The sequence below is a fragment of the Haliaeetus leucocephalus genome, unplaced genomic scaffold (genome assembly GCF_000737465.1).
Source record: "Haliaeetus leucocephalus isolate CR32 unplaced genomic scaffold, Haliaeetus_leucocephalus-4.0 Scaffold741, whole genome shotgun sequence".
NCBI lineage: Eukaryota > Metazoa > Chordata > Aves > Accipitriformes > Accipitridae > Haliaeetus > Haliaeetus leucocephalus.
The window spans coordinates 5,914,834-5,928,281 of record NW_010973177.1 but is presented as its reverse complement, the minus strand read 5'-3'; the positions used below and the strand labels follow the sequence as shown (position 1 = coordinate 5,928,281).

At 62.1% G+C, this 13,448-nt stretch overlaps 1 protein-coding gene across 1 annotated transcript; it reads right to left on the bottom strand.

Moving 5' to 3' along the window:
- Positions 1 to 1,731: 1,731 nt before the first annotated feature.
- HSPA12B (heat shock 70kD protein 12B) lies at positions 1,732 to 13,066 on the bottom strand. Its single transcript, XM_010580817.1, has 12 exons — positions 13,024 to 13,066; positions 9,822 to 9,922; positions 8,446 to 8,570; positions 7,815 to 8,001; positions 7,239 to 7,343; positions 6,939 to 7,055; positions 6,232 to 6,403; positions 4,545 to 4,631; positions 3,854 to 3,958; positions 2,825 to 3,083; positions 2,533 to 2,636; positions 1,732 to 2,375 (listed from the first exon to the last, which is right to left on the bottom strand). The coding sequence occupies exons 1-12, from the start codon at positions 13,064 to 13,066 to the stop codon at positions 1,732 to 1,734; spliced, it is 2,049 nt and encodes a 682-aa protein (XP_010579119.1).
- Positions 13,067 to 13,448: the final 382 nt, after the last annotated feature.

The following is a 13,448-nucleotide window of genomic DNA, read 5'->3' as shown; positions in this document are numbered from 1 at the left end:
GCGCTGCGCCTGGCCGCCCCCCCCCCCCCCCCGCCGCCCCTCCCGCCGCCTGTGTGGCTCCTGAGAATGAAGCTCAAATTTAAAAAAGAAAAAAAACAAACCCCAAACCCCCTCACCCTGTGTCGGCAGGTCCTGGGGGCTGCAGCTCCGTGGACACCATAGAGCTGGGGGGCAAGCTGCTGCTTCCCCAGCTGTGGCCACCACTGCTGCCATGCACGCAGCGTGCCCACCCTCCTCACTGTAGGGTTGGGGGGTCCCCCTGAAGTGCAGGAGGGACTCCCCAAATGCTGGAGCATCTCTTGCTGGAGCCTTGGGGAGGGATCCTGCTTGCTGCCTCCAGCTGCTCTTGCTGCTTTCCCCTTGCTTTTATCCCCAGGAGAGGGGACGGTCAGGGGGTGGCGGAGCCTCAGCTGAGTTCCCCAGTGTGGAATTTTGCTTCTTGGGGTGTGGAGCTAAGATGGGCCAAGGCAGAATCTGGTAGCAGGAGGGAAGCTGGGTCCCCGGCAGCTCTGGGGCTGGTGCCTGTGTCCCTGTGGCAGAGCCCGTCCCTGTCCTCACATTGCAGCCATTGCCTTGGTTTCCTTCCATTTTGCTTTTTCCTCTCTTATTCTCTTTTTTTTTTTTTTCCCTGGTAAGACCCATGGTACAAGGACCAGGAGAAGTGGCTCAGTTTTGAAAGCAACAGGAGGCTTTATGTGCCTATATATATATATAAATATATAGATATATATATACACATCTATGTGTATGTGTGGGATTTTTTAAGTACAAAAATCTATAGAGGTAAATAATAAACTTCAGCTGAGAAGGGGCTGGAGCTCAGTTTGCCTCCATTGAACCCCCCAGGAGCATTGGAGCTGGTGGCTGCAACCTGACTAAAACCCCCAGAGGAGAGTGGGGGACAGGGGACACCCCCAGGGCTGGGGTGTCACATCCATTTATTTGTGCACCCCAGGCTGTGAGGGGCTGCATGAGCCCATCCCTGCATGGGGATGGGTGTTGGGGGGGTGGACACAGATCATCCTGAGTGGCCCTAAATAGAGTGAGGGGCTTCATGCTGCAAAGTGCCCAGGCTTCCAGTTAAAAGGGGGGCTGGGAGAGGGTGAGTGTGTGCCACTACTACTGGCACTGTCCCCCTCCTCCTGTGCTGCTGTCCCTGTCCTTGGTGGGCTGTGCTGGCCCCATCAAGCTCTGCCACTTGGGGGGGTGGCAGCTGTGAGGGCAACATGATATATATAAAAATATATATATTTATATATATATTTATATATATATTAAAAAAAAAGAGAAATGTGGGGTTACAGAAAGTGTGTGTGCTGGTATTCAGGAGCCAGCAGTAGCCCCTACCCACCCTTGGGGGGCAGCCTGAGCCCCCAGCCCTGGCTTGGCTGGGCAGCAGCACTGCCCCTGCCCCACTTGACCACGCCAGGGGTGCAGTCAGCCTTTCTGAGAGTCGGCCCCCCACCCCTTTCCGTGGGAGGTGTGGGCCCCGGTGCAGCACTGCCCGGCAGCACATGGGGAGCATCTTTGGGGTGCCCCATGCGCAGGGGGGGACCACCAGCATGGGTGCAGTGGGGGCTGGTGGCAGCCTTGCGGCTCAAAACTAGGGCCGTGAGCCACTCGTGCATGTGGGGGTCCTGTGGGGCCAGAGCCCAAAGGAGGTGCTGGTGGGGGTCCAGAGTGGGTGGCAGGTTCCCAGGGTCCCCGTCCGTCCCTGTGGGCAGGAGGGGCTCAGTTGGAGAGGAAATCAATGGTGGCTCGGACTGTCTTGGAGGTGCGGATGTCCATGGCGGTGACCTTGATCTCCGTGTCTCCGAACTGCATGCTGGCACGGATCTCGCGTCGGCCGCGGGCCGGGCTGCCGGCATCACCCAGTGCCTCCAGCTCCAGGCTGATGGTGCCGCACTTACGCACGCCAGGGTCGGTGATGTAGACCACGTCGTCCGTGGCACAGCAGTAGATGTTGATGATGGTCTTGCGCTGGCCCGGCCGGGCCGGGCAGTAGCTGCGCTGGACCACTTCCCCCAGTGCCACGGACTGGTCGACGGAGACGAACTTCTCAAAGATGTCGGTGCACCAGTTCTTGCCCTCCTTCACCAACAGCTTCTCCCGCGGGTGCTTCCCCTCCACGAATTTGTTGAGCACCCCCACACCATAGGTCAGGGGGGAGCGGCGGACACGGACGATGGTGGGGTCGAGGCCGAAGAGCACAGCCCCTTTGAGGATGGTCAGCCCCACATCTTGGGGGATGATGACGCGGCAGGTGGGGCCGAAGGCTGCCTGGACGGCGTGCTGCAGCATGGCCGACTCCGCGAAGCCCCCCACCAGGAAGAGGAACTTGATGCCTTGGACCTCTGGCTTCTTCAGGAGGTCATCTGGGGGGGGAGAGAGGGGGGCGTTGGGCAGGGCTGGGGGCTGCCCGTGGTCTTCTACCCCTGCCCCGGTGAGAACAGGCACGGGGCATGACTGGGGGTGCCACTGCAGGGTGGCAGGGGGTCTGGCAACCAGGCTGCTCCCACCCCCAGGACCTACCGATGTGTTTGATGATCTGGCTGATGGTGGGCTGGAAGAGCTCACTCATGGCCTCCGAGGACATCCGCAGCATCCCTTGGGACGACCACTTCACAAAGTTGACGCTGGGGAGGGAGAGAAGGTCCGGGGTTGCCCCCTGCCAAAGGCTCCCCCAGCCCAGCAGACCCAGGAGCAGAGCACCCCACCTACCCTTGTCCCCCCCAAAAATTTAGGTCCCTCTGAGGCCACATGCTCCCCCCAGGGGTCCCCAAGCCCTGTTATTCCCCGCCCCCCTCCCCAGCCGGGCTCTCACTTGCTCTTTTTGAGCGCCGTCTCCACATTCTGGCCCCGGTGCTTGCGGTAGAAGTCGATGAAGGAGAAGGGCAGGGAGATGTTGAGGGGGCTGGCGCGGGAGGGGGCTGCCGCCCGCTTGCGGGCCTCGAAGGCAATGGTCAGGTCCACCCAGGCGGCAGGACGCTTGGCCTTGAAGGTGGCGATGAAATCCTCCCCGAAAATGTGGCACAGCAGCTTCTCGAAGGCCAGGTCTACCCCCACGGCCCCGTAGGGACCCCCTGGGGAGGGCATGGGGGGGTGGGCTAGGTCAGGCAACGTCCCCATTGCACATACATCCCCGTGTCCCCCATCACCATGTCCCCAGACCTCCCCCCGCCCAGCATCACCTAGCAAAGCCTGGGACACTTTCAGTGCAAGACCACGGCCCCCAGCCCCACTGCGGCTCTTCTGCAGGGGGATGAGGGTGGGGGGACGTGGAGGGGAGCCCCCACCCAGGGCTGAACCAGGGGACAGGGACAGGTACCTGCATTGGCAGGGGGGCATGGAAACATCCCCCAGGAGCAGGGAGAAGGCAGGCAGCATGGCTGCAGGGACAGCGGTCCCCTGTCCCACCAGCACCCCCAATCCAGCAACCCATCCCTGTCCCAGCTGAGCCCCCCCAGCCCAGCACCCCAGTCCCACCGTGTCCCCCTCTAACCCCACACCCCTGTCCCACCAGCACCCCCAATCCAGCAACCTGTCCCTGTCCCACCCAACCCCCCCCAGCCCAGCACCCCTGTCCCCCCACAACCCAGCACCCCGGTCCCGCCTGAGCCCCTCTCCCACCTGACCCCCCCAGCCCAGCATCCCTGTCCCACCGAGACACCCCCAGCCCATCACCCCCACCCCACTTTGCCCCCCCCCAGCCCTCCTCTGCCTTTCTTCCTCCTGACACCAGGTGGTGCCACAGACCCAGCTACGACCCTGCCGGGGACTGAGAGGGGACCCCGGCCCAGGAGGGGGTCGCTGGTGGGGGGGGGACAGAATGGGTCTGGGGGCCACAGCCCACCTGAGGCTTTGTACAGCTCCTTCAGCGTCCCCTGCAGCTTCTCGATCTGGTGCACGGTGAGGTCCACCGTCCCGCCACCACAGTCCGCCACGATGTAGCGGTCACCTGTGGGCAAGGACAAGGGCCGAGTGGGGGTCCCGGGTCCCCCCCCAGCCGCTGTGGGGTGTCCCCCAGCACCGCAGCAGGGCTGACCCCCTGGGACACCCATCCCGTGGGTTGGGAGCAGCCGCTGGGACACAGCTGTGGGCTGCAGGGCTGCGCTTTCCCCAGGGAAAAAACCCCACGATTTAACCAAAATATGGGGGTTTGGTTCCCACCCCCAAAAAACAGCTGAAGAAGTTTTGGAGGGCAGGAGGGGGACATTGCTGTGTTTGCTTGGAACAGTGGGATGGGAGGGTGGCAGACAGACCCCCCCTGCCCTCACGGGCATCTTCTGGGGCGTCAGGACTGAGTGACAGACTGGAGCCGTGTCACCCCCACGGCAGGACCCTCCCCTGGTGCTGGCAGGGCCACGCTGGGGGGCTCTGCCATGGTGGGTACGTCCAGCCCCCCATCCTCTCGCCCAGGGTGACCCCGGGGGCCAGGCAGCACCGGTGGGGACTCCTGCTTGTCCTGTCCCCCCCCCCACCAGTGAATCTTCCCCGGGATGGGGTCTGCTGCGGGGGGGTGCACTGCCCATCACCCCTCCTACCTGCCTGCATTTCCGACCAGAGCTCCCCGACTCCCGACTCCACCAGGAAGGTACGGCTATGCCGGGAACGCCGGAGCTGCTCTCGGGCTGAGGGACAGAGCAGAGGGGCTGGTGTCAGACTGGGGGGGGGGCCGGGGCCAGGAGCATCCCTGGGATCCCAACCCCCCGCAGTGGGTGGCTGCACTGGGAGCAGTGGTTGCCCACTTCCCTCCAGCCGGGACACCTGACATGGCCCTGGCTGCACCGCAGAGGAGCTGGTCCAGCCATCCCACTGTTCTGCCTGGGATCCCGCAGGATCCCACGGGATTCCACCTCACCAGAGGTGTCCCTGGGTGATGCCGCCTCTTCCCCTGTCCTCCCCAGCTCGGGTGGGGTTTCCTCTGCTCCCTCCATCCTGGGACGGGGGACATCAAAGCAGCCCGGAAGGGCAGGGAGTGTTTGGAGAAGGTGGGGTCATCCTGGCCTATTTTTGGCATGCCGAGATGGACACGGCACACTAATTTAATTAGCTTCAGCCCTGGGAGGCAGCTCAAGCCCCTCTGTAAATCCAGAACCCTGGTTCTCCGACCAAACGCAAGACAAGGGCTGTGGCCATGAGCAGGTCCCAGCTCCGGGGCTTGGTCCCGGCTGGGCAAACCAGCTCTGTCCCAGTAAAGCCCCAGCTCTGTGGCTGGAGTGGAGGGGACCCCCAGGCTCCCCATGCATGGGGGGAGCATCCTTGCAGGCAGCTCAGCAGAGGGTTTTGGACAGCCCCGGAACAGTGGGTAGATCCTTTCCCTGTCCCAGGGTTACGGCATTGACAGGGGAGGTCGGCACGGGATTAGGAAGCCCAAGGGCTTGGCCCGTATGGGGGAGAAGGGAAGCAAGGAGCCGGGGTGGTGGAGGCTGAGCAGAGCGAGCTGCTGGGAGGAATCCAGGGCAGCTCCGGCTGAGCCAGCAGAAATGGCTCTGGATGGAAATGTGGCGAGAGGGAAGGGAAGAGGCGGCCCGGGGAGCTGGGGTGGTGCGGGTGGAGGTCAAGGGCAGGTTGGGCAGACAAAAGAGGCCACGACCATGAGGGTCACACCTGGGAAAGCAGCCATCGCCTGCCCTGGCCATGTGGGCTTGGGGAAGGGGGCAAAGGGGGGAGCAGGGCTCCCCGGGGCTGCCAGAGAGGGGAGCAGCCACAGCCTTCTGCTCACTCCCTTGGCACAATGCCCCACTCATCTCTGCCTCAGTTTCCCCCATCACCAGAAGATGCCGCAGGCTGGGGGGTCCCCGTGGTGTTGGAACCAGCCCTGCCCTCGCACGGGGGTGCAGGATTGCTGCGCTCCCTTTCACGCTGCGGAACACCCACCGAGGACTTGCTCCGGCACACGCCAGTGCTGCGCAGAAACCCAAACGCCTTTTGCCAGATTCGGTCTCGTTTGCTAAACTACCAGAGAAGGGAAAATTATAGGGAAGGGGATGGGAAAGTGGAAAAGAGCCGGGAACTCCAGGGTGATCCATGGTGCTTGGCCCAGGGACCCCAGTGCTGCAGCCCAGGCTGAGCTGTGCCCCAGGTTTGCCTCAAACCCCCTCCCCAGCCACAGCTGGGAACAGACCCTCAAGACATGGCACGCGGGACCGGATCCCTGCCTGCTCCATCTCCTGCTATTCCAGCCTCCCACCCTGCCAGGACCCTCTGCCAGCTCCCAGTCCCGCTCACCCTGCCGAAAACTGGAGTCGATGGAGTGGTCCGGCGCCAGCCCGTTGGCCGGGGGTTTGCAGCTCAGGTCGATCAGCTGGTGGAGGCGAAGTTTCCTGCAATAAATGGAAGCAGCTTCGGGCTCCAGCGCGATCAGCAGCTGCTCCGGATTCTCTGGGGACACCAGACCGGCCTGCGGAGAGGACAGGGTGTCAGGGCAGAGAAGGTGCCGGTGCACCGGCACATCCCTGCACGCCGCAGCCTTACAGCTGTGCTCGGGCAGGGCTTTCCTGGCCCTGGCCTTCGTGCATCGCTTTTGCCTGCATAGGTACTATATGTTGCACAGCAATCCTACGTGTCAGGGCTGTGCGCCGGGCATCACCCGTTCGGTAGGGGTGGGTTAGCTCCTGCCCATCCCAGGGACCCAGCAGTGGCACCAAGCATCCAAGGGGGACCCTCCATCCCTGGGGGAGCACACGTCCCCATCCTCAGCCCCCCCACCTTGCTGCACACCCAGCACTGAAATCCTCCCACCCCACCAATGCTGGGTTTCAAAGCCCAACAGCCAGAGTCCAGCTTTTGTTCTTTAGGCTGCCAGGACATGCCAGAGACCCTTCGTTATGGAGGCAGCACCCACAGGGGAGGGGGGGGAAAGAGATACCCCCCCAAAAGCACAGCCTCCTGTGAGGGTCACCATGCAGAACAGCCTCCCCCGAGGGACCCCTCACCTTGTAGGCAGCCTCTCGCATGAACTGCTTGGCCGGCTGCTTCCAGATGGCGGGCACGGTGATCACCCAGCGGATGGCATCTCTCTCGGGCAGGGACGGGCACTGGTCCTTCAGCTCCTGCCGGGCAAGAAGCAGCAGGTGACCCCCCCGGTTGGGGCATCGGAGCTCTCGGTAAAGGGTGAGGAAGCAACACGTCACGCGTGTCATCCTCTCCACGTGTACTCCGTTTGGGGAGGGAGAGAAGGGCTGTGCTCATGTGACAGTGCAGGGAGACCCGGCTCGGGTGCCGGGGTGCCCTACCTGCACGGCGTGCTGCTTGAAGAAGCGGAGTGCGTGGGCAAACACCTCCAGTGCTTGCATTTTCTTCCCATTGACAGCTTCTAGTTCAGTTTTCATGGTGAGGTCCTGCCAGGAAGAGCAGTAACAGCAAACAGATCACACAGGGTGCTGGGACGTGGCCGGCATCCCATCCCGGCTCTGTCGGTGAGCCTTGGGCACAGTGCTCATCCCCCACCATGCCAAATGGACCAGCTGGGGCGCAGGCACTGGAAGCACCACTCTGCGGCCACATCCATCTGCCCTGAAGAGGCTTGGATGGGGGGAACCAAAAATTCACCCCCCTGCAAAGGGCTAAAACATTGCAAAATGTGTGTAAAGCAAACAGGGAGCTGGGTGTGCTCAGTCGGGATGCTGGTGATCAGAGGTTTTGCTGGTAGCCCCTCTCCAGCCCTCCTGGATTTCTGTTCCCCCCAGTGAGACCCTCTCTTTGCTTTCTGCAAAGTGGGATAAAGCCCTGGGGCCAGCTCAGCTCACATCTAGCCCGGCCAGGGTCCCCGTGGGTCCCCTGGGGAGGTTGGGGCAGGAGCAGAGACTCACGCTGGTGCTGTGAATCTTCATCTTAAATTTCTCAAAGTACAGCCAGTCGCGGGCTTCCTCAGGGTCCAGGTCGTGGTAGTAGTCCCTGGCAGTGTAGCCAAAGCTGTGGAAGATGCCCTCCGGTGTCAGCAGGAGGCTGGTGGGGGTCTTCTGGTTGGCCACCCCCGGGTCCCCTCCTTCCCATTTCCTGCAAACAGAAGCCGGCGGCAGCCCGTGAATGTCAAGGCCAGAGAACGGATCCTGCCCCATTTCATTTATTTATATGGGCACAACCTCAAGCACCTTAAAGAGGGACAAAGAAGGGACCAACGTCCCTGGGAAGGCCATCGCGAAGAGTGCTTTTCTCCCTGTGCAACCCCTGCAGGGCTCCTCTGCAGCCACGCAGGTCGTTAGAATAGAGCACTAACGAAGAGATGCTCTCACCCCATCCTCCCGCTCAGCGCGAGACCCATTTCATGGGCTCCTTCCACCCGCCGCTGCCAGGCAGCATCCCTCATCCGTGATGGTGTGGGTGTTCATTGCCCAGCCCGGCTCCATCCCTGCCTCCCGGCAAGCCGACTTCCAGCCCCTTTGGGCAAAAAGTCCCTTAACAGCCCTGGGAGCAGTGCTTGAAGCTCCCGCCGTTCCTCACCTCATCATGTGTATGGCCTCGGGGTCGCTGGAGAAGCTGAAGGCGTAGCCACTGGATGTGGTGCCAAAGTCGATGGCCACCACCACAGCGAAGGAGGCGGTTTGCTGGGACCGAGCCTCGCTCCTCTGAAACACAAGGGTAGCCGTTAGGGATGGGCTTTGTCCTGGGGGCAAGCATCAAAACAGAGCTGGCTGCTTCCAGAAAAGGGGTTAAAAAACCCTGAAAAACCCATGAAAGGGTTAATTTTTCCTGGATCAGGCCCACAGGCACTGCGATTTCTGCCCAGGGAAGGGATGCAGCAATGCCGTGGTTTTCTCTGCAATGATGCCAAAAACATGGGGCAATTCCTCCTCTTACATGGCTCCAAATCACCAAGAAAAGGGACTGCCTGCACTGGGCTCTGCGGGGTTCCTGCGGTGGTTCCCAAAGGCAGGCTCATGGGACAAGGGGATTTGGGCAGCCCCAGAGAGGGATGGATGGAGGGAAGCTCTGTCCCTGAGAGCTGCCTGGGGCTGCGGTCGGGTCTCTGTTTCTTCCTGGGCTGGGGTGGTGCTGAGCCCTCCACACTTGAACCCTGGCAAATTTTAGCTGAGATTCCCCAAAACCTTCCCTGCTCCCGATCTTGGTCCAAGGGACCTCATCCCAGGTGTCCCCACAGGTCACCCAACCGAAAACCTTCCTGGCCCAGATGCTTCAGGGGGTTCCCGCTGCTGCTTTTCTGGTCCTGCCTTTGGGCCCCCATCCCTCGCCTCCCGGTCGCGGCAGGGGGCCGCGGTGCCGGAGGATCCACGAGGATGCGGCAAGCCCCGTACCCGTGTCACCAGCCCAGGCTGCCGCCCTTGTCCACCGCAGCCTCCCAGGCGCGTGGGGCAGACACAGCTAAAAGCCCTCATTAACTTTTAACGTATCCAGATTTGATAAGCGCAGACATTAGCTAGCCGTGAAAAAAGCCAGCGATTAGCATGGGTGAAGTGGTTGTCTCAGAAATGTGCATGTTCAGGGAGCTGCAAGGACAGCGAGTGCTGGGGAGGAACTGGCTCCGGCATGCTCCCTGCCTGCGTCCTTCCACACTGGGCAGTCCCGGGGGACATGCAGGTAGGAGCAGGCTGAGGCCAGGAGCTTTGCAAGGAGTTAAACTTATGCTGGTGTTTTCTCCGGCTCCTCTCCTGCCTCCTGCGCTGGAAGAAACCTCCATCCCATCAATCCCACAGATAAGAGGGGGGGATTTGGGCCCCAGCGATAGACTGACCCATCCTTCAGCTGGTGTCGGGGTGTGCACTGGGGATGGCAACCAGCCCGGCAGGGGAGGTAGTAGGAGGTGACCACCGACCAGGGAAGGATCAGAGGGGGCAATGCCGGGGAGACAACTGCCTTACCGGCGACTGGGAGGGCGTCAGCGGGGCGATGCTGCAACTGTCGTGGGGCGTCCCTGGGGAGCCGGGAGGGGACGGCGTGGGGCACCGCTCGCTGTTGGCACCTGGGGACACAGCAGGGTAAGGCTGGGATGGGGATGGGTCCTGGTCCCTTCTGAAGACCCTTCCCCAAGATGAGGGCAATGCATGACATCCTGATGAAGATGCAGCCGGTGCAGGCTCAGAGCTGCTGCAGGGGCTGCTCCCAGTGGGCTCCGTACAGGGCAATTCTGGGCTTGAGGGGCTTCCCACGCTTTTTTCAACTGTGTTTAAGGAAGGATCCAATCAGCACTGATTAAATTAGCAAACGAGGAACCCCTTGGAGGTGTCATAAGGAGGTGCAGGAACTGGCTGTACCTGGTGTTAGCACTGGTGAGCTGCTGGTGAGCTCACAGGGATCCCTCCCACTGGGGATGGGGCTCACAGCCATGCAGGGGATGGGGACAGTGGCCAGAGAAGAGCCACAGGACTGAGGGACCTTCTCCTCTGGGGCTGGGGGATGTCAGCTCTTGCTCAGCAAGAAGATGGGTGAGGGTGAGTTGGTTGTGGTGTTTCAGGGACGAGTTCAGCTTGCTGGTGTGGGCAGGCTTTGGTGATGAGACACAGGCTCAATGTCTTCTCCATCGCCAGAGAGGAACTGGCACACGGAGGAAAAGTCATCTCATCTTGAAGACAGTATCCAAAGTAAGTCAGGTGAACCTGCAAGCCCAGTTTCTCCCTGTTGGTTCTATAGAGACCCTTGGTGGTGGCTGCAGATGGAGATGTTCTGTAGATGAGCCAGCCGAGGTGGGATGGATCCTGCCTTGCACATCTGAAGGGGACCAGAGAAGTGGTCTTTGACTGGCAAAGGAGCAGCCGGATCTAATTCCTTGCAGCTGACAGTAGCAGAGTCAGGACTAAAAACCCATGACGTGTTTGTAGCAGAAAGGGACGCAGTGGTTCTCCAGAGCTGCCTATTTTTAAATCAAGACAGCCATCATCACATAAATACACGCTAGTTCAGCTTGGCAGCGCCTGGTGGGGACGACTGCAAAGGATGCCAGAGGCTGCTCTGGGCAAGCAGCTGAAATGCTTGTACCCAGCGGGAATGGGGGAAAAACTTGGGAAAGAGCTGCCAGTGAGCTACCAAGGCAGAGCAAGTGTCTGCAGCATGAGGCCATGGAGACCTGGCTGCTTGGCCCTTGGCAAGGGGAGGTGTGCTCGGCTCAGACCCACGGCCACGGTGCAGAACAACCCAGTTTGGTGGAGACCCAGTAAATCCTGCATGAGCCTGTGATAACTCCGAGACATTGAGGTTTAGCCTGCGCAGGGAGTTCAGGGAGACTTATGCTGTCTTGCACTACAGTGAGCCATGGATGTGCATGGGACCAGGCACCGTGCTGTGGTGGCTTGTGCAGTTGCCCTTGCTCTGCGGTGCCTCCTCCTCTTCCTCCTCCTCGAAACACCAGCCAGCTCTGTGTCTCCTCGGATGACCCCCCCCCAGCTCCTCCACCAGCAGAAGCCTTGTGCTGGGAATCCCCATTAATCCTGGCGTGTCAGCCCAGGCTGGAGCCGCTGCAGAAGCCCTGGTGGGACGCCTGGCCCCCAGCCCAGCCAGCGCCGGGATGGTGTGAGCCCCGGGGCTGTCCTGCATGCCGACGGCGTGGGGCTGCCTGTTGCCTGCACTCCTCTTGCCACATGGCTCCAATTAGCAGAGGGGATTAATCATCCGCCCTGCGAAAGCACGAGCCGATGGACAGGCTCCAGCTGTTGGTGGGGGGCAACCGGGAAGGGGCTGGTGCAGCTGATGGCGTGGGGCCGCCTTTCCCAAGGGGCTTGGCTGGCTCTGGCTCTGGCGAGGGTATGGCCATGCTGGGAATGGGGTGTGGGGTCCAGGCGGTGACAGCGGGGAGGCGGAGGGGCTGTCCGCCCCACGGGCTCTGCCGAGACCCACGCTTTGGGCTTGCGGCTCCATGCCAGGAGCCTGCCGGGATCTGGACCACAGGAGCAGGGACAAGCAGCACCCACTCCCAGCTGGACTCTGGAGAGGTTTGGGGCTGGAGGAGGCTCCTCAATCTTTCCTCAGGGAAGCGTAAAACTCTAGCTCTTCTTTGCCAGAGGGTGCCAGCAGCTGGTGTCTGTGTCCAGCTCCCACTGCGATCAGTTTGCACCAGCATGCCCAAGGAGCAACCTTTAAATCCCTCTGGTAGCTCGGGAGCCCCAGAGCCTGCAGCAGGGGTGCTCTGGACCCCCCCAACAGCAGCAGCCATGGGGTGGGAGCCAGGTTCAGCCGCGTGGGCACCCCCATCCTGGCAGCGGGGGTCCCAGCTGCTCCCCGCTGCTTTGTCTCCTTGGCCGGCTGAGAGCCGAGCTGCCGGCACATCGCTTGCACCAGCCTCGGTGCTGCGGTGTCAGGGACGGTGCTGTGCCACATGCCCCCCAGGAGATGTGCCAGCGGGCTCGGTCGCTCCTCGCTGCGACACGGCTCCGGTCCCTTCACTCTTGCTCTGTAAGTGCCTTTCGCTGTATCCCGTGTCTGTGCCATGAATATTTGATCCTCGACAAACAGGAACGTCCCTGCGGGCATCTCCGTGTGCTGGCAGAGCCCGGCAGCGGGGGGAGGCTGGTGTCCCCCAGCCGTGGGGGGGGGAAACGTTGCCTGGGTTAGGCAGGGAGCTGGTAGCTCAGCCGGGCTTTGAGCCTGGGGGTCCAGACCCCAGCCTGGGGCTGTGCCCATGAAACATCGTTTCTGTAGGTCCAGAGCCAGAGCTGGTACCCTCCAGCGTGTGGGCACTGGGCTCCCAGTGGTCTGGGGGAGCTGGGGGTGGGACCCGCAGGGTTTTAATTCTTGCAATGGCCTCTTTGCTCAGGCTGTTCCCTGGCTTTGTGTTTGCAGGGTCAGGTTTCCTCGGCCGCAGCAGCTGGTTCTGGTTACCCCAGCGCAGGAGCAGCGTGGGGGGCTCCTCCACACCGCAGACGGGAGGACGGTTGCGGGGGGGGGACGGGACAGACGGATGGCTGGGGGAGCGGTGGGGGGGACGCCCGGGTGCGCGGGGGAGCGAAGGGAGAGGGTCCAGGAGTGTCATGCTTGCAGAGAGCTCGTCTCTGCTGGGGACAGGGGGCTGTGGGCAGGGACCCCCCCACTGCCATGCCCGCTGGGCACCTTCCCTGGGGGGAGCAGCCTTACCCATCCGCAGACTCTGCATCCCAGGCTCCAGGAGCATTGCCATGGCGGCCTCGCCTTCCCGGCTGCAAGAGAAGGAGGATGGATGATGGGATGAGCGTCTGTGTGCCCAGAGGTGCTGGCTACCCTCTCAGCAGCGGGGTGCACAGCGTGCCACGGGCTGGGGTGTCCATGGGGTCCCCTCACCCCCCTGAGTGCTACTGGGTGAGCCCAGGCTCAAGCCCCCCCCTTGAAGACCCAGCAGGGACAGGGCTGGCTGTGACCCTGCATCCCCTGAGACCCCACAGGAGACCCCCAAAGCCCGGGGACTCAGGTTGCAATAGGGTGCAGGAGGGTGGGGGGCTGTCCCAGTTCAGCACGCACCCGATCGGCACCGGCCAGGTGCCGGCACGGCCGCCGGCCCAGCCTCTGCGGGAGTGGGGGAACCC

Excerpts from the sequence above, each read along its gene's own strand:
- HSPA12B (XM_010580817.1), bottom strand. The coding sequence starts at position 13,066 with ATGGCAATGCTCCTGGAGCCTGGGATGCAGAGTCTGCGGATGG. Across the intron at positions 6,404-6,938 it reads TGCGAGAGGCTGCCTACAAG|GCCGGTCTGGTGTCCCCAGA; the intron begins GTGAGGGGTCCC and ends TCCTCTCCGCAG. Across the intron at positions 3,959-4,544 it reads CTGGTCGGAAATGCAGGCAG|GTGACCGCTACATCGTGGCG; the intron begins GTAGGAGGGGTG and ends CCTTGCCCACAG.